At 41.0% G+C, this 20,686-nt stretch overlaps 1 protein-coding gene across 1 annotated transcript in view; it reads left to right on the top strand.

Annotated features, from left to right (window-relative positions):
• The window catches only part of TMBIM6 (transmembrane BAX inhibitor motif containing 6), a 20,801-nt gene extending 708 nt beyond the window's left edge, over positions 1-20,093 (top strand). Inside the window, exons 2-10 of the mRNA XM_015558571.1 lie at positions 8,843-8,924; positions 9,315-9,423; positions 13,033-13,153; positions 14,616-14,664; positions 14,770-14,867; positions 15,059-15,138; positions 15,606-15,706; positions 16,566-16,641; positions 18,070-20,093. Coding sequence (XP_015414057.1) covers positions 9,370-9,423; positions 13,033-13,153; positions 14,616-14,664; positions 14,770-14,867; positions 15,059-15,138; positions 15,606-15,706; positions 16,566-16,641; positions 18,070-18,093 — 603 coding nt within the window. The 5' untranslated portion in view covers positions 8,843-8,924; positions 9,315-9,369 and the 3' untranslated portion in view covers positions 18,094-20,093. The remainder of the gene's footprint in view (positions 1-8,842; positions 8,925-9,314; positions 9,424-13,032; positions 13,154-14,615; positions 14,665-14,769; positions 14,868-15,058; positions 15,139-15,605; positions 15,707-16,565; positions 16,642-18,069) is intronic.
• The last annotated feature ends 593 nt before the right edge of the window (positions 20,094-20,686 follow it).

The following is a 20,686-nucleotide window of genomic DNA, read 5'->3' as shown; positions in this document are numbered from 1 at the left end:
GCTGTGACACGCGCGGCTCCTTAGTTACGTGCAAGCCAACAGGAGGAGCAGGAGGTGGGGAGAGCGGGCTCGGCTCGGCTCTCCTGCCCCGCCGGGCCGCCGGCTCTGGTCTGATTGGTTACCTTCGGACAGGTGAGGTGGTTTGGCTTTGTGGAGTCCAGCGCCTTGTGGGCGTCTTTCTCAAAGTCCGATTGGGAAAGGCGGCGTTGGGCGTTGTTGTTTTTCTGGGACCTGCTGGCCGGAGCTGTGGTAATAAGTAAGCTGGGGCATTTTTGTGTATTAAGTGGGGAATAATACTACCCTGTGCCAGCCCGGGTTGCATTGCCCACCCACCCCAAAGGAGGACAAAAACCTCTTTGAACTTGAGACTCTGTTCTAGCAATAGTTAACTTGTGAATGTGTAACCTAGTAGAAGAGCTGACTGTGTCTGGAACACAAAGATTTTAAGGTTAAAGGTTAACGGAGAATGGGCTTTTCTAGTTACTTATTGATATTTACTTCTATTTTATCCTTTGAATAGTTCAGGTCAGATTTTTCTAGTTTCTTATGGCTTCTGTGAACACACCTATTTCTGTAATTATTAGATTTACTCTTCGAAGTTTTCTTATTCCTCTTTGTTGAATTTTGTCCTGGCTTAAGTACTGTGTTGACATTTAGGTTCTCAGCCATTTTCCTTCAGTGGGGACAGAATGAATTCTTGAGAAATGCAATCTGTAATTTAGATTCAGAGTTTCCTTCTTAAATTATTCATCTTGTTGTGGAAACATAGCTTAGTACCCACTTTCTTCTCTACTGTTGATCTGACTGAAGTCTTACTCTCCTAAAAAATGAGAGAAAATTAACCAATATAACCAGCATTTATATATGTATTTGTTGCTATGGATATAGTTCATGCTTTCTGTAGAAAGGCTAAAAAATACAGAAAAATATCATAGGAATCAGCATATGTTAAATTTTTGAAGAAAAAAAAAGATTTCTCTTGATGTATGCCTGGAACTGCCTTAATGAACACTTGCTTTTCTACTGTAGGGTGTCGTAGTGTAAAGAGAACCAGCCTTTAGAGGCTGATGTTGGCAAAGTCAATACTACTGTCTGTTTAGTACTTTACAGTTATTTCACACAGGTTTGCTTATTGGCTTTCAACAAGCTTGGTAGAGTACGTATTAATTATCCTTATCTTACAGATGAGAAAGCCTAGAGGACCATAGGTGAAATGATTTTACCAAAGTTATTGGTAGAAGATGGCAGGGCTCGTGACTCGAAATCCAATGCTTGTGCCTTTTTGAACTTTTGTTTTAATCTTTAAAGTGGGACTAATTATTCTTTCCTTTCCCTCATGCATTGGTGTGAAGATCAAAGGGGATAATGTATATAAAAGCACTTTGAAAATGGTGTAATTTTATATAAATGCATCGAGTGGTATTATTATAGAAGGCACTGCTGCTGGCCTGAAGAGTTTCACTTTATTTCATAAACTATCCCAAGAGTATTAATCTCCTCTGAGAAAACACTGAATATTCCCTTGACGCTCAATCTTCTAAATTATCCTTTGTTACTTTAATTTGGCTGTAGAAGCCTAGTAGAAGTGTCTTCCACTCAAATGTTTTGTTACCCCAGAATTTCTAATCAAATTTCACGGAGTAGTTGTAATGCACATTTTTGTTTCCCAAAGACAATGTTTAAACTAAGGAGAGAAACAGCAGAGGTTGGCTTTTAGGACAACTTGAGTGACCATTCAAGGTAGGTCTCCCTCTGTGCCAGCTGGGGAATGTTGATTTGAGATTATAACATTCTTGTTCAGATAATGGGTCTAGGTTTGCTCTGGAGACTCCGGGTTGTGCTTAAGTGCGGGGGCTAGCTAGCAAGCTGATTCATACGTAAGCTCAGCTCTGAAGGTGCTTAAAACCAAACGTATGAGAGAAGTTTTGGTACAATTAATGGAATCCAAAACACTTGAAAAAAGAGCTTCAAGGGTGAGGATGGAGTGGATGTGCCGTTTGTCCTAATTTATGCCTGCTTTCATTTGGACTAAATATGGTGCTAACGAAAGGGATTGCTGGTTTATACAGGGAGGTGATTATATATGTACGACGGGGGTTGGGAAACATCTGGCCTGAGGGCTGTATAAGGCCCGCAAAATCATTTGGTCTGGCCCTGCCAAGGCATTAGGAGCGAGCTAATTAAATGTTTGACCAATTATAAGCAGGATAACTTTTAAGTTGATAATTTTGTACGGCCCTCGATGTTATAAGTTTGCAAATGACCCTTGGCAGAAAAATTTCCCACCCCTGATTAGGACATTGGGGCCTTATGATTTAGTGTCTGTCACACAGTTGTGGTTATAGAGGTGAATCAGTAGTGTCACAATTTGCTACAAGAAATAATTTCCTGAAGGCAGTGGACATTCCATCTCTAGGTACTGGTTTGGTTTTGAGCCAGTCCCCTAGAGAGACAGGGTTCAGTGCTGGCTAATCCAGAGATTTGGGCCCAAATTAAGGGGCAGGGGCTGGGACATTTAGGTCACAATTATCAAGCTAATGACCATTTACTTCATCAAAATCCCTACCACATCAGATTATCATTTAGTGGTTATTAGGGTCTCAAAATGCCTGTGACCCAGTAGGACAGGAGGTACAGTGTAAATGTAACAGAAGAGGGGCATGGCATTTATTACTTTTTTAAATCCTCATCTGAGGATATTTTTTTCCATTGCTTTTCAAAGAGAGTAGAAGGGAGGGAGAGGGAGAAAGAGAAAGAGAAAAACATCAATGTGAGACACACATCAACTGGTTGTCTCCCACATGAGCCCCAACCAGGAGTGGGGAGCAAACTTGCAATCCAGGTATGTGCCCTTGACCAGGATTTGAACCCGAGATCCTTTGGTGGGAGGGCCAATGCTCTAACGACTGAGCGCACCGGCCAGGGCGAGGGGCATGACCTTTAAAGAAATGTAATTTTAATCAGTAATAAGATTTGTCAAGTTTCTTTAATTTTCAGTTTATAATTTTCTTAAATACCCACCCCCCAATTAAATTTTTCATTTGGGTAAATATTAAGCCTTCAGAATATAGTTAACTGTGAGTTAACTGTTGAATAATATTTTTTAAAAGTAATTTGCAGGGCATATATAAATTAGGCTTGTGATAAATGTCTTCTAAAACTAGACTTTTACAAGGGATAAGCATACACTGAGGACTTGAGAGTAATGATTATTTACACTAGTAACAATAATGGTTAATATACTGAGCCAATCTTATGTATGAAACACTATTCTAAGCACTTTGTATTATCTCATTTAATCCTCAACCCTATGAAGTAGGTAATATTATATATTACTCTTTTACAAATGAGAAAACTAAAGCACAAGATTAAGCCCCAGAAATTTGTTGCATGTCATACAGCTAAGGAAAGAACAGCAGGTCATACTTTTAACCACTATGTTAAGGACATGGTTATACAGATTCTGAAAACTATTCAATAGGAAGAATTACTGAAAAATTAACAGATCCATCTCCTTTTTAAAAAATTTTACCACATGGGATTTTTTTAATTTTCTCTTTTAAGTACCAATTTGATCCCTTCCTAATGTGTAGGAACAGAATGAAGAACTATAATTCACAGTCTACATTTTTAATTAAATCTGACTTGCTGACTTAATGTTGTTAAATTGTATACACTGGGGCAGCTGCTGTTCTTGGTTTCAGCAGTAAGCAGGCTTTTATTTTTCAAAGGCAAGGATTGTTTCTTTTAATGCATATAAATGCATGATTGTTTCTGTTTTGCATAGCTTTTGGTCATGTTTTATTCATATGCACTGTACTTAATAGGTGTTGGAATAGATTTCAGAGAATTTTATTTTAATTTTTTATTTATTGATTGGAGCGAGAGCCAGAGGGAAGGAGAGGGATGGAGGGAGGGAGGGAAATTTGTTGTTCTACTTATTTATGCATTCATTGGTTGATTCTAGTATGTACCCTGACCAGGAATCAAACCCAAAACCTTGGTGTATAGGGACAGTGCTCTAACCAACTGAGTTACCTGGCCAGGGCAGAGAATTTTTTAAATTTAAGGCCTGGCACTTAGTAGTCTTTTTATTTTAGGACAAGGGTAAGGAAAGGAAGATACCTAGAACAAAACAATGGATTTAACTACACATAGATGTTCATTGATAAGAATGTCTGTCTCCTCATAGTTGTTAAAGCTCAGAATTGCAGTAGGGTAGAATTGTTCATTAAAGACCTATCTTTTATATCTGAAGAATATCCTTCCTTCAGGGTTTAATAGACCAAGTTAGATGGGTTGGTGAGTATACACTTTTGTTACTTGTACATATTTCTTGCATTTGTGTTTCATTTCTTGGTTAAAGCCGTGTTAAAAAGAGGGATTTTGAAGGAAGAAGCCCTTTGTTTTCCTTGCTTTGTTTTAATAAGCAATATATTCTTTGCTTGGGGGAGGGGGGTCGTCGTTAATAATGTCTCCTCCTGCCTGCCCCTGCTGCTCTTTCCTCCCCAAGCAAAAACAGATCACAGAATACCTAGCTCAAAACAATGTTTTTACTTGTTTTCTTTCTTGGTAAAGCTATGCACTGAGTTTTTTGTTTTGCTTTTTGGGTGCTTCTGGGAGAGGAGGCACTGAATGGTGACCCTTCTAACAGTTTTAGTATTATGTGCATGACACATTTTGAAGATTCTGACAAGTTTGGGGATTCCTGCTCTTGTAAGCTTGAAGGCTTAAAATGAGGCTCTGAACCAAATTAAAGGAATTTGGTTGTGATTTATAGCTGTGGGCAAACTACGGCCGGATCCGGCCCATTTGAAATGAATAATAAAACTAAAAAAAAGACTGTACCCTTTTATGTAATGATGTTTACTTTGAATTTATATTAGTTCACACAAACACTCCATCCATGCTTTTGTTCCGTCCCTCCGGTCCAGTTTAAGAACCCATTGTGGCCATCGAGTCAAAAAGTTTGCCCACGCCTGGATTAACACCTGAATATTTACTTGTGTACAAAAGTAAAACAGGCAAATTTCCCATGAGCCCAGGAGGCACTGTCTTCATTGTATTCTGTGTAAATAATCCCACTTCCTTATTTCATAATGAGTTGAATATAAAATGGATAGTGGAAGAAAGGATCTAATTTCTATATTTCTATACAAGTTGGGATTTGGGGTAAGGCAGACCAATCTGGTGTCAATTTTGTAATGGGCTTAGATGTGTGTTGAGACTACTGTATTAAAAACTTTTGAGCAACATACAATGTACTTTTTTTATTTATTGCGGTAAAATATACATAACAAAATTTACCTTTTTAATATATATTTTTTTAAACAAAGATTTTCATTTAACTGTGGAGGCCCTTCTGGGATGTTGGCAAGATCTGAATAAGGTCTGTAGATCTGTTAGCTGAGTGACTTAGTTAATGGTTTTGAATACTCAAGCTCTCTTTCGGTGTGGGAGCTGTTACTTTTGAGTTTTGAACGCAATTTAATCTTGTTTAGCTGAGTTTGTTTATTGACCTTTAAAATATAGATATCTTTTCTGTATAGCTTCTGACCCTCACAACCTTTGATGATTTTGGTTTTTCCATCAGCAGTTGTCAGAGAGCCCTGAAAAGAGGCAGTCAGTGCCCCTTGGGAAATGTCAGAGTGAATGGGGACAGAGGAGTTTCTGCCATTCTCTCCTCCTAAGTTTCCACTCAGTGGGGTCTGGTTACAGAGTGTTGCCCCTTTCTGGCCAACAATCCCTTGGATACTTGAGTATTTACCCTCCCCCCTCCTTTTTTAACTCGAAATTGGAAGCAAGAGATGCTTTATCGTTGTTGTGAATGCTACTGAGAAACTTGGCTCAGAAGGTTGCTTCAGTACTGTTGCAAGTTCTGTCTGGGGATGTCATTAGGGGTGTTAATGGAAGCTTTAAACAAAGACACTTTCCAGGTGCTGGATTCTGCCATCCTGTAAGTGTGCTCTCTAGAGAATGTATTATTCATCATGGTTATGGAAGGCGTGTTGGCAGTGCAACAGCCTGCAATAATTGCACCATCTAGATCAAGAAGACCGGAGCCCTGAGACTTAGAGATGAGAGCAACAGCTTTAGTAGGTTCTGCAGCTTCTCACTGTATCCATCCTTAAGAACAGAACAAAAGAATTGAGGTGAGTAGGGATGGTAAGAAAGGAAAGAAGAATTAGAAAGCAAGCCAGCCATTTTAATTGTTTCATTTGTGGGAGAGCCTGAGGAAACAAGTGGTAATGATGCTTTTGAATTCTAAGAATGGCATCTTTCCACTGGCCCAGGATTCCTCAGAAAATTGGTTTGCGGAATTTTAATGCGCAGATGAATTTTGCTGAGTATCGGGTTATGTGCTGATTAGAATGGATGTGGGTAGTTGGCCTGTTCTTTCAAACAACTTACCTTTTCTGTTTTAGTCGTGCGCCCCCTTTTTTTTTGTAAATTTGAAAGGGATGGTTATGGGTCTAATAAGAATCTGGAAGATTTATATTTGGAGAGTTGAAAGCTCTTGATTAGATTTTTAGTTCTATAGATTGGGCATGTTTATTTAGGATTGCATGTGAGATAGAGGAGGGAACAAAGCTTAAGAGCCTGACTTTATGGTATTGATGTATAATGTGACCTGGGTATAGTTTAGTTTGCGGGGTCGGGGGGTGGGGGGGTATGCCCTTTGGACTCTGGCCAGTGTGGCTCAGTTGGTTAGAGTGTAGTTACGTATGCCAAAGTTTCGGGTTTGATCTCTGGTCAGGATACATACAAGAAGCAACCAATGAATGCATAAATAAGTGGAACAATAAATTGATATCTCTCTCTCTCCTTCTCCCTCTCCCCCCTTTTTTCTCCCTTCCCCTCTCTCTAAAATCAATCACTCAGTCAATAAAAATGCCCTCTGGGATGTTGGCAAGATCTGAATAAGGTCTGTAGATCAGATAATAGAATTGCTTCAGTTAATTTTCTGATTTTGATCTTCACTTTTAGGATGTACACACTGAAATATTTTGAGGTAAAGGGGAATTGTGTCTGCATGGCAAAAAAAAATTATACACACACACACACACACACACACACACACGCACACACTTTAGAGGGAGAGATAGAAACATAGATCAGCTGCCTCCTGCACACACCCCCACCAGGGACCAGCCCACAACTGGGCATATGCTTTGACCAGGAATCGAACCAGTAACCTCTTTGGTGCATGGGACAATGCTCAATTCACTGAGCCATATTGGCCGGGCTGTGTGTGTGTGTCTCAGATAGATAGATAGATAGATAGATAGATAGCTAGATAGATAGATAGATAGATAGATAGATATTGCTAAGTGTAGAGAGACAATAAAGTAAATATGGTGAAATAGTAACATTTAGTCTGGGTGAAGGGTATGTTAAAAATCCTTTTTGCACAAATTTCCTTTTTATGGAGGTAAAAACTTAAGTGAATCACTTTTTAGTTCAGTTCTAAAATGCATTAGGTTTCAGAAAACTGAAATACCAGTCAGAAGGAATGTATGCACCCCTGTGTTCATAGCAGCACAATTTACAATCAAACATAATTAAAGCATAGTGATTAATCACAAAAACTATGTAATTATATATGTTTTTTCCAATGGTCTTAGGCAACCCCTGTGAAAGGGTCGTTCGACCCCCAAAGGGGTCGCGACTCACAGGTTGAGAACCGCTGGCATAGAGGGACCTGGAGAGTATCATGCTAAGTGAAAGAAGTCCATCAGAGACAGACAAGTATCACATGATCTCACTCATATGTGAATCTAAGTAACAAAATAAACAGATGAACAGAGTGGATCGAGACATGGGAGCATGGAACAGAGTGCGGAATCTCGGAGGGAAGGCAGGGGTTGATGGGTGGGTGGGAAATAGTCAACCGAGAACCTTGTATGCATATATGCAGGGCCCATGGCCACAGACAGTGGAGTGATGAGGGCCTGGGGTGGAGGTGGGGGTGAGCAGGAAGGGGGTTAATGGGGGAAAAGTGGGGACATACGCAATACTTTCAACAATAAAGAATTATTAAAATAATTAAAAATTAAATGCATTAGGTAGTAAGCTTCTACATGTATATTTTTAAAATGCAAGTCCTGGTGCAGACCTTTATAGTTTTTTGTTTTGTTTTTTAATCTTTGAGGTTCTATACCTTTGCTGAGGGAATTCTGTAGCATCTTGAAACAGTGACTTAAAATTGCTTTATGTTCCAGTGACTAGGTTGCTAATTGAGAATTTCTCAAAGAAACAACCTTTTAAATTGTCTTCTGAAAGAATAGAAATAAAATTCTAATAATGAAATACTTTGGGGAGAGGAAGATAGGTTCGTTTCCTCTATGTCCTTCAAAATGGTTGATTATGGAGGGGTAAATTATGGGAAAATTATTAATAACTAAAATTGTTTATTATGATTGCAAATGTATTCTAGAAGGAAATATATAAAAATTAAGATGGTTGTGTTAGAACTGGGGTTTTAAATAGCTTTCATTTTCCAAACTTGTATATTGCTTTTTAAAAATATATGTTTCTTATTGATTTCAGGGAGGAAAAGATGGGAGAGAGAGAGAATGAGAGAGAGAGAAATATCAGTGATGACAGATCATTGGTCGGCTGCCTCCTGCACACCCCACATTGGGAATCGAGCCCGCAACCTGGGCATGTGCTCTGACTGGGAATCCAACCGTGACCTCCTGGTTCATAGTTCAACGCTCAACCACTGAGCCATGCCGGCTGGGCTTATGTGGCTTTTTTTTTTTTTTTTTTATAAGAAAGTAGTTTGTTGTTTTGTCTGTACAGGTACCTTTAAAATAATCTTCCTTCCTTTATTCTACAGAGTGGAGACCGTGTCCCACAGACTCGACATCGAACATATTTTTTTAGATCAACTTTGATGCGCTCTTAAAATTTTCCCATATGTAAGTGTTTTGATCTTGTCTACAGTTTCTTTTCCTTTCATATCTTTTTTCCCTCTAGTTTATTAACTTCTGTGTGTATATAAACTAACACAGACCCTTTACTAGAATCCTGAAGATAAGTACCCGGATTCTAAGGACTGCTGAATGATCACTAGAAAGCCATTTAGTTATTCTAGTTACAGTGCTGATTGTTAATAATTTTGGGTTTGGGGCTCTTCCCCAGCATTTAAGATTCTCTGTTAGTTAACCTATTTTCAAAATATTCTTTTTTTAATTGTTATGTAACGTGCACATATTCCCGGGGAAGGAGAAGAGAGGGAATGATTCTTAGCTTAGAACTGAGCTTGGATTGGTCCCAGAGTGATAGCTGTTATTAACATTCTTTCCCAGAACCCCCTCCACACAGCAGCACCTGAAGAAGGTCTATGCCAGTTTTGCCCTCTGCATGTTTGTGGCGGCTGCGGGGGCCTATGTCCATGTGGTCACTCATTTCATTCAGGTAAGAGCAATAAATTATAATTGAAAGAAACTAGCTCAGCAGAGTGGTCCAAAGCCTGCACCCCTCCTTAATCCTTTTCGGTAGTTTGGCATCTGAACTCAGCCAGAGGCAGCCTGTAAATCAGGACATATGCGGAGCCATTTAAATTTTCTGGCAACTCTGCCTCTAGAGCAGTGATGGCGAACCTATGACACGCGTGTCAGAGGTGACATACGAACTCATTTTTTTGATTTTTCTTTGTTAAATGGCATTTAAATATATAAAATAAATATAAAAAATGTAAGTCTTTGTTTTACTATGGTTGCAAATATCAAAAAAATTCTATATGTGACACGGCACCAGAGTTAAGTTAGGGTTTTTCAAAATGCTGACACGCCGAGCTCAAAAGGTTCGCCATCACTGCTCTAGACACTGAAGTGGTTAGCTTCGCAAGTCTGAGCGCTGACACTGAGTGATGGTGTTGCTGATACACAAGATCCCTACCCACTGAGTAGAGACATGATGTGCATGCTGGGATTCTTCTCCACAGTAGCCTTTTTATCTTTTCCTCCTTTTTCCCTTTTTTGCCTGAATGACTGGACTACTTAGATACAAAGCACTGATTGTACGATTAATTATCAGGAGGGGCAGGGTTGAGACCTTTAAGAATTTGACCCATTTTACTCTCTGATACACTTATATCTGCACGTTTGAGTGAAAAATGCTTCAATAACTCTTTTTTCTGTGTTGGGGAGAGTTTGGGTTTGATCAGCAGGGACAGAAGGGGGACAATTGAGAAATAATAAGTAAGTTTAAAGTTCTCACTAGCCACGACTTGTTGCTTTTAGTGTAAATACAAGGATGTGCCTGTGTTGGCATTGGCATTGCTGAGAACTATCCCACACTCAGATATTTCTTTGCAGGGACTGTGTGAAAAATTATTCTGGATACTCAAAGGATAGGAATTTGATCCCTTGAATTTAGACTAAACCATAATCTACCTCTTAGGCAAGAGTGGCCCTTTTAAGTAATGTAAAATAAAGTCATCCTCATTATCCATGGATTTCATATTTGCAAATATACCTACTCACTAAAATTTATTTGTAAGCCTAAAATCAGTATTTTTGCAGACATTTGCAATCATATCCAGAGCAGCAAAACGTTTGAGTTGCCCATCACATCCATGTTCTAGCTGAGGTTGAACCAGGCAACACACTACCTTATTTCAAGCTCTCAAGCTGTAAACAATAGTCCTTTTCACGGTCTATTTAGTGCGACATTTCTTTTTCATTTGTGTGCTTTTTGTTGATAACTTTGCTGTTTAAAATGGCTCCAAGTATAGTGCTACAGTGCTCTTACTGTTCCTAATTGCAAGAAGACTACTATGTGCCTTATGGAGAAAATGTGTGTTAGATAAGCTTTGTTCAGGCATGAGTTACAGTGCCGTGACTGTGAACTCAATGTTAACAAACCAGCAATATATATCAAAGTGCCTTCAAACAGAAAACACACATAAAACAAGGTCATGTATTGATCAATTGATGAAAATGTGATTGGTGGCTCCCAAGGATCTAACCTTTTATTTCCCACAGGAGCAATTGTTGAGTATTCACTAATTCATTGTTCATAGTGAGTTTACAGAATATAACTACTGTGGAGAACAATTGAGTATACTTTTTTTTTTTAAAGAAATTCTTTTTTTTAAATATATTGTATTGATTTTTTACAGAGAGGAAGGGAGAGAAATAGAGAGTCAGAAACATCGATGAGAGAGAAACATCGATCAGCTGCCCCCTGCACATCTCCCACTGGGGATGTGCCCGCAACCCAGGTACACGCCCTTGACCGGAATCGAACCTGGGACCCCTCAGTCCGCAGGCCGACGCTCCATCCACTGAGCCAAACCGGTTTCGGCCAATTGAGTATACTTTTAAAGGAAGAAAGGAACTTCAGTGCCTACATACATCCTTAATGATTTCTCTCTTTTTAAATGCCTATAGGTTTTTCCCATTTGCTTTGTAAAAAAATATTTTTTTCTTAGAAAACTAAGGCATGTTTATTGTAGAGAATTTGGATAACAGACTAATGATAAGTAAATGTAAAACTATAATCCTATCACCCAGAAATAACTACATGCTCTTAATGTTTTGCTACTTTTTATTGTTAATCCTCACTGGAGGACATGTTTAGAGAGAATAGAAGAAGGAGGGAGGGAGGAGGAGAGAGTCAGGGAGACATACTAGTAAAGACATCAGTGTGAAAGAGACACATCTATTGGCGCCTCCCGCACTCGCCTCAATAGGCCAGGGAGAGAACTTGCAACCCAGGTACCTGCCCTTGTGCCCTTGACCAGGAATCGAGCCTGCAGCCCTTCTGTGCTTGGGTGGGGACGCTCTAACCACTGAACCAGGGCAGTTTGGGTACTTTTTTGATACCCTTTGTCTCAGTCCTTTTAGGTTGCTATAGCAGAATACCATAGACCAGGGGTGGGCAAACTTTTTGACTTGAGGGCCACAATGGGTTCTTAAACTGGACCGGAGGGCCGGAACAAAAGCATGGATGGAGTGTTTGTGTGAACTAATATAAATTCAAAGTAAACATCATTACATAAAAGGGTACGGTCTTTTTTTTTTTTAGTTTTATTCATTTCAAACGGGCCGGATCCGGCCCGCGGGCTGTAGTTTGCCCACGGCTGCCATACACTGAGTGGCTTGAACTGGACTTTCCAGTTTTTTGAGCTGGAAAGTCCAAGGCAAAGCTCCAGCAGTTGTGTTGTGTGGTGAGGGCCTACTTCCTGGTTCATAATCGGCCATCTTCTTGCTGTGTCTCCACATGGCAGAAGGGATAAGGGATCTCTCAGGGTTCCTTTTTATAATGGCACTAATCCCCTTCATGAAGGCTCCACCCATATGGCCTAATCATCTTTCAAAGACCCTATTTCTAGCCGAAACCGGTTTGGCTCAGTGGATAGAGCGTCGGCCTGCGGACTGAGGGGTCCCAGGTTTGATTCCGGTCAAGGGCATGTACCTGGGTTGTGGGCACACACCCAGTGGGAGATGTGCAGGAGGCAGCTGATCGATGTTTCTCTCTCATCGATGTTTCTAACTCTATCTCTCTCCCTTCCTCTCTGTAAAAAATCAGTAAAATATATTTTTTTAAAAAGGACCCTATTTCTACATATCATCATATTGGGGGTTAGAATTTAAACATGAATTTGAGGTGGGGGACACATTCCATTTATAACACCCTCTCTCAGTCTCTTTTCTCTGTATGTGTACACGTATTTTAAAGTGATCAAAAAGGGTAATTTCTACTTGTTCTACAGATTGGAATGTGCCTCTAGCACTTGTCACTTTGATTCATTTTTTCCTCTTTCTTGGGCAAGACTCATAGTTGGACTAGGATAGTTGTGGTTGATGGACTGACTACCCAGGTCAGAAAAGCCTCCAGCATCCACCACGGTTCTAACCCTGTCCTTTAAGTCTCCTTTTTATCCCCCATGCCTGTTCCACTGCCTCCAGGTTAGAAGCAGATATTAGGAAGTTTAGATGAATAATTGAATCTAATAAAGTCTCTTGCAAAATAAATTCGATGCTTTCAAGTATTCAATTATGACTCTGGATCTGACAGGCTGGCCTGCTCTCTGCCCTGGGCTCCCTGGGGTTGATGATTTGGCTGATGACAACACCTCATAGCCATGAAACTGAGCAAAAAAGACTGGGACTTCTTGCAGGATTTGCTTTCCTTACAGGTATGTATGTTACAGGATTGGTCTAATTTTGGGGTTTGAAGAGTGGAGACTGTATATTTTAGTATCTCTTTAGACCAGGGTCCGAGACTTGTATTTATTCTGATTCATTCCAACTGGTACACTTACTATCCAACTTTATATTTGAATGTATTTTGCCTTGTGCTGCTTTCTTATTTCATGTAGGTGCATCTTGCTTCCCCATCCAGAGGGTAAGCTATTTGTGACTAGTGATCGATGTCTATTTTTATATCCAAAAATAAGCATTTGTGTGCTTGAATGAATGAGGTTTAAGAGCTTAGGTAGCATAACTTGTTAATGATAGACATGGGATTAAACAAGGCCCAAGAATCTTAGTTGGACTCATACTGGCAACTTTCATAGATGCATCCATCTATTCTGAACCTTGCAGACAATTAATTAAAGCCATACATTGAGAACCATCACACAGGGCCCTTTGCTGATCTCATGAAACGAATTAAAAGCACAGCACTTCTGGAATTATCATTAAGAGAAACCAGACTAAAGTTACACAGTAAAAATACTTGCAAAGCAGCATTTGAGTTAGTACAAGTTGTTCTGAGTGAGTCTAATCTATACCATGTTGAAGAAATTGTAGAAAGGCAAGGATTTAGAGATTAAGATTTTTAGATGAGGGAAACTAATTTTTAAATGCATTTTGGAGTGGAATCAGAAGAAAGAAGAGTAGCCACAGTAGAGGCAATGTCGGAGCCAAAACAGGCTGCTGCTGTGTCCTCCTCTTGGCACATGTCACCTGCAGAACTGGTCTGGCCTTTTTTGCTACAAAGAGAGTCAGTCCTGGATAACTCCAAGGTTGCTGGCTACAAGGCTCTGCTTTACTCTTAGTCCTTTTTTTCTAATCTAATTCCTGATCTGGCCCACATTACAGGCCCACCTCACTCCTCTTCAGAGTTCTGCAGCCTTTATGATGTAGCTCAAAAATGTTTGACATCCTATTTCATTTTCCTAATCTCTGTTCCTCCTGGGGGTCATCAACGATTTTCAGCTAAGAGGACAATTTTGCAGCTCTGTATAAATAAATAACTTAGTCAAGTTTAAGTTCTCTTGAAAACAAGGAAAATGGAGAGATTTAATTACGTTAGTCCACATGTTTCGTCTGTCTTTTTAGGAGAATGGGCATGCTTATGCTATTTAATGACGAGCTTTTGGATGAGGGTCCTCTTCAAGAATTGATGGTAGTGCCCTAGCTGGTTAGGCCTGCAGACTGAAGGGTCCCGGGTTTGATTCTGGTCAAGGGCACATGCCTGGGTTGTGGGCTTGGTCAGACATGCAAGAGGCAGCCAATCAGTGATTCCCTCTCATCATTGATGTTTCTATCTCTTTTTTCCTCTCCCTTCCTCTCTGAAATCAAAAATATTTAAAAAAAAAAAAAGAAAGAAAGAATTGATGGTAGTAATGTGTTCTGGACTTTTTTGTTTTCTAGGGGTTGGCCTGGGCCCTGCTCTGGAGTTTTGCATTGCCATCAACCCCAGGTAACTATTTTGATAGTGTCTTAATTCATTCTACTTTTGTAATGTACCTTCTAAATATAAACTGTATTCCTATAGCCCTCAATCTAATGGTCTTTTCCTTAATAGCATCATTCCCACTGCCTTCATGGGCACAGCAATGATATTCACCTGCTTCACCCTGAGTGCACTCTATGCCAGACGCCGTAGCTACCTCTTTTTGGGAGGTAAGTATGGATTGGAAAACAGGGACAGGGTCTCCACTCTAGCTAGGATTCTCACTAGATCGATTTCCCTACCCTCACCCCCCAACTTCTTGTGATTATTGGGTTGGGCAGAAATGTAAGGAGTGGCTTTAACGGGATTGCTTTGCTTTACTTTGGCTCCTCTCACAATGGCTTTTTGTCATCTCTTACAGGTATATTGATGTCAGCCATGAGCCTGATGCTCTTGTCTTCCCTGGGGAACCTTTTCTTTGGATCCATTTGGCTTTTCCAGGTGAGTCTTTGCATATGACTTTCTAGTGGCTATTTGCCGCACACTTTTTCTTGCTTAACCTTAAAGCAAAATAGACCAAGAAACCTCACCTTGTTGGGCAGTGCCCTTGAAGCCTCCCCACTAACTTCTGCTAGGATGGAGCCTTCTATGGGTAAAAGTTCAGATTAAACGGGGGTTGCACGTTGCTAAGGAGAAGACAGTTTGCTCAGAGATCGTTTCTCTAAGGTCTGTCCAGCCAGCAGCTCATTGTTAAAATGAGTGACTCTCTTCCAGTGACCAAAACAGTGAGTGCAGAATTGTGCTGACAGAAGTAATGAGGTCTTCGCTACAGGCTTCAGCTCCCATGAATGTCAGTGTCAGTGATTAGCATTCGATGTTCTTTCAAGTGGCCACGAGCCAGAAAGAAGTATGGCTTTTTCCCCCCGTGGTGTCTACCAGATGGTAACCTCATCTCATTCTTTTGCTAGGCAAATTTGTATTTGGGGCTGATGGTCATGTGTGGCTTTGTCCTTTTTGATACTCAACTCATTATTGAAAAGGCTGAAAATGGAGATAAGGATTATATCTGGTAAGTATGAAAACTGGTCTTCAACAAGAATGAAGGGTGAGGCATACTGCCCCATTCTGCAGCTCTTTCCTGAATCCTAGGGATAATCCTTTGCCTGACCCACCTTTATAGTGATGAGTAGACCAGGTGGCACTGGCCAAGCTTTGGGGGTGTAAGTGGGAAGATATCCATGGTTTTGGAACAATGTGCCAAATAGCATAGTTTCTTTAAATTCCTGAAAAATGTCAGATTTTTAAAAATTGAACCCCTAATGTGTTCGTTTGTTTTTTAAGGCGTTTTTATTTTATTTTTTGTTAATCTTCACCCGGAGATATTTTTCCATTGATTTTTAGAGATAGTGGAAGGGAGGGAGAGAGAGAGAAACATTGATGTGAGAGAGACACATCAATTGGTTGCCTCCTGCACATGCCCAGGCTGTGGTGGAGCCTGCAACCGGGGTAAGTGCCCTTCACCGGAATCAAACGCAGGATCCTCCAGTCCGCAGACTGATGCTCAACCCACTGAACCAAACAGGCTAGGGCTCCATACTTTTAATAGAGGAGAAGGAAAGGGACCCTTTACCTTTTATTCTTTATACTTTTGTATTCTTTAAATCTTTAATGAGAGTATATACCCAATAGTTTTAAAAATATATGTATTTTTTCATGTTGAAATTCTCTCAAAGTTAGTGGTAGTTCAGGGTTTAGAGTTAGGCCTGAATTTCTTTTTTTTCTATGTTACATGGCTTCATTGAGTTGAAAGGATTTCTGACAGTTTTACTTCCTTTGTTGGTGGAAGTACTCGTGGGTGGGGGTTTTGTGTTTTGTATCTTTGTGTCAAGGAAAGTGGAAGTGCAGTTTGTGATCTGGTTCTCTTTCAGGCACTGTGTTGACCTCTTCTTAGACTTCGTTACTCTCTTCAGAAAACTCATGATGATCCTGGCTATGAACGAGAAGGTCAGTCACCCACTGCCCGAAGATGAGAGAATAGCTCCTGAGCTCAGTATCTGCGTGTACTTGGGATTTGAAAACTTACTTACAACTGTGTAGGTCCAGGGTTATATAATGCAGGCCACTGAGTAAGAAGTAAACCTGAAGTGTTTAGCTAGTGGAGCCAAAGGAACAAGTAAAAACAGTCCTTTAAAAAAATAAAAAGCACAAACTAATCCTAGTATCAAAGTGAAAAGAGCTTCAGTGGGAGCAGTCTACATGGAGAATATAAAGGCTATAAAGATGGTTATGACTCAGAAAAGGATATTCTAGAGCAGTGGTCGGCAAACTGCAGCCTCTTGAGTGTGGCTCTTCCACAGAATACCACATGCGGGCGCGCACGTACAGTGCGATTGAAACTTTGTGGCCACACTCAAGGGGCCAAAGAGCCACATGTGGCTCGCGAGCCACAGTTTGCCAACCACTGTTCTAGAGGATAATATTGGCAACCAGCTTTTGTAATTGTATTTCAGAAGTAGGCCAGTTTATCCATTTGTTGGTCTTGGAATTTTTTTCAGAGAAGCATTCTGTCTCTGTCTGGTTAGTCTACTCCAGCAGCAGGGGAACAATGAAACCACAAGCTTTTCTTACAGTTCTCACCGGACAAGACACAGTCAGTGGTGGTGGAAGAGGTGACGAGTTGGGTTTGCTGGTTCTTTGGTCTGTGCCACCGTTGGACTGAGCACCAAACAAGTGTCCCAGTTTCAGTCAAAGCAACTCATCTTTCATTTGTCTAATACACTGAGCTTCCACCTAAGATTTACTGAAGAGTTCCCTAGACTAGAGTATTTCTGAATGTTGGTTTATACCCAGGATTTATGCTTCCTTCTCAGGCCTAATGGCAAATTGGTGGTCTTGGTCTTGGTCTTGACCTCTTTAGTTCTTTTAGGGTAGACTGCCAGGCTGCAGCCTTCACTGATTGGGATCTGAGCTGTGGTGATTGTGAGTAGCCAAGAGTGGTTCTGTGCCCACCTAAGTATTCTTGTGGTGGGAGTAGGAACAGTTGCTTGAAGTTTAGTCTTACCAAGTCTGTCAGCAACTTGGGGATCTACCAGTGGACCAACTGTTACGCTAAAGAAGCATTTCTCATTTCTTTTTATTCTAAGCCCTTCCAGTCCCTAACCAAATGCAGCCAGTATTGGCTCAAAGAGTTGTAGTTTGAATGTCTGATGTCAAAAAGTAATTGGGGGGTAGGGGGTAAGAGATCAACCGAAGGACTTGTATGCATGCATATAACCATAACCAATGGACATAAGACACGGGGGGTAGGGGAGGCCAGGGGATTGTCAAGGGCGGGGGGAAAAGGAGACATATGTAATACTCTTTGTAATACTTTAAAGCAATAAAACAATTAAAAAGAAAAAAAACTAATTGGGTAATTTTTCTTATTTTCAGGACAAGAAGAAAGAGAAGAAGTGAAATGACCATCCAGCCTTTCCCATTTTGGCTTCCACTCCCTCCGCCCCCTCATTTTCTCTTTGCACACATTACAGGTGGCGTGTTCTGTGATAATGAAAAGCATCAGAAAAGCTTTTGTACTTTGTGGTTTTCTCTATTTTGAAATTTTTGATCAAAAAACTGATTAGCAGAATATAGTTTGGAGTTTGGCTTCATATTCCTGGAGTTCTTCCCCACTCTTTTCTGTCATCCCCATCCCTAGCTTCTTAAGAACCTCCACTTAGGCAGCCAGTCCACCGTGGTGAGGAGTGGAACCCGCAGAGGGAGACAACCCCAGGAGTCCACTTTCGGCTGAGCTGTACCAAGTGGATCTGAACTGTCTGGTAGAGCCACCTCGGCCCTTCCTTCCTCAGCACTGGTTGGTGCCCAGTTCCTATGGGACTGGGTGGTGTATTTTCCTTTGGAGGGAAGTTTGCTGGTCCTGTTGTTACTCTGGCTCATTATATCTGAGCTTCAGTCCACCCCTACAAAGAACATGAAGAGCCGCCTCTGGTGGATGCTTTGCCTCTTCTGAGCTGCCCAAGTCACTGCTGGTCTGGCACACACACCTGCCTGCCTTGCCATCACAAAAGGAATGTGGATCTCTGTGTGCTCTTTCCTGTCTCTTGTCTGACCCTCAGGGAAAATGCCTGCTTTCTGTCCCCAGCTGGGAGGACTTCAGCCCAAAGGAAGACTGTTCGTGTCAGGCACTTAAGAAAGGCTGATTATTTATGGCAAGGTAGAGCCTAGAATTCCCAAATTTCCCCTGGCCTTTGTTTTATTGGTTACCACCTTAGTTGCCGAGTGGCCTCCACCAGATGGCTGTGATGAAAGATCCCAGGAGAGGAAGGACAGGGGAGGGTAATGGTTGAGCCTCTACTAATCCTGTCAGATAAACCTAGATAAGGGCTTGTTTGGGACAAAATCTCTACTGAGTGATTCTTTGTTCAGATCAACAGAATGGGGCTGTGATGACTTGGGAGGCAGCATTCATAAGGGTTCTTTGGTGCATTTTTGTTATCTCCCACCTGGTAATGTCCTACCTAATTATAGAAGGTGTCAAGCCAGAAATTTTGGCAGGAGATAATGTTTATTCTACGCATGCATTTTAGTTTTTGGCTGTACACCTGTTTCCATAAATCTGCAGTTTTCCTGGCAGGGCCCATGTGACCAAACCTGCAAGATACCTGATTCCCTGCAGCTTTTTGGTCACAAGTGGAGGGAGGAGGGCAGTGCTAATAGGACGCCAGCTCCTTCCCTGTGGGCTGCACAGTCAGCTGACACAGATGGACAGGCCTTGGGAGCAGTTGTGGCTCTGGCTACTCACAGGGCTTCAGTGTAAGGGGACTGAGCCGTTGAAAGCTTATTGCCAATAAGGCACCATTTTTGGCTCTGCCTGTTCACACCCAGTACCGTTTGACCCAGTGCCTACTGATTTGCAGTGCACCATATTCCTGAGCCCTCCCATGAAAAGATTCATTCCAGGCTGTGTGTATTCCCGGGGTGGCATGCCACCCAGAATGGCTCACTTCCACAGAGGATGCCGCCCTTTGATTTAGTGCTGCCTCCAGCCTCTGGCTTAAGAACTTACTAAAGGGACTTCCCATTAAACCCCAGTAGCAACTCCATAAATTTGTTGATTCTCTGCTAGGTCTGAGAATGAGTTACATCTCTTGAAGCCAAACTCCACCTCTTGTGCTTTTATGCTTTGGATAAAGGAGTTTTTCTTTAGAAACAGTGCCAAGAATGACAAGATATTTTAAAAAAATTAAAAAAAAATACTTTTAAAGAAAATGTCTAACAGGTTTTTAAACCAGTAATCACTGTAATTACCACTTTATTTTCTAGTTCATTGGTTTTCAGCTCAGGCTGCATTCTCTAACTCATACTGTGAAGACAAAGGTGTTTTTGATCAGAAATATATGAAATCTACATAGTCTTAATTTGTAAAAAAAAAAATAAATAAAAATTCCTTAACCTTTCCTGGTGTTAACGTGTTTTAAATTCAAGGCTACAGCTGAACATGGGGTTGGGGGACTTACTGGTGGGAGTTGATGGGATAAGATTTGCTCTAGGTGTGAATAGAAAGAAAAGGACCCACTTAGGCACCCATTCTGTAGCCCCAGCTTGCCACAAAGGTTGGGGATTTTCTCTGTCCAATATGTAGCCCAGGCCTTTTTCTGGCCCTCCCCTTCCCAACCTTTATTGTAGGTGGTTTGTGGTAGCAGCATGTGTAGTTGGTTCCAGTGTACAGCCACAGTGGCCAGGCTCTATTCTAGGTGCTAGGAATCATCAGTGAAAAACATCCTTTTCCTCGTTCACATATGAGATTATAAACCAAAGTCTGTGTTACAACCTGGTTATTCCGTTTGGCCTGTTTGCCCTCTGGTTGTCATGTTCATTATAGCCACAGAGCTTCCTGTTAGGATTTGTCTGTTAACTGACTGGTTTGTCCAGGTTACTCCCAGTTGACCTCCTTGGACTCCACATCCCCCATCCCAGCTGAGGTTAGCCACCCCTTCCCCCAACTTGGAAAGTGTACCTAAAGCATTTTTCCTCTTCTCTCGCTGACTGA

Source organism: Myotis davidii, unplaced genomic scaffold, assembly GCF_000327345.1.
Source record: "Myotis davidii unplaced genomic scaffold, ASM32734v1 scaffold290, whole genome shotgun sequence".
NCBI lineage: Eukaryota > Metazoa > Chordata > Mammalia > Chiroptera > Vespertilionidae > Myotis > Myotis davidii.
Note: the sequence above shows the minus strand (reverse complement) of the source record. Positions and strands in the feature narration are given on the sequence as shown.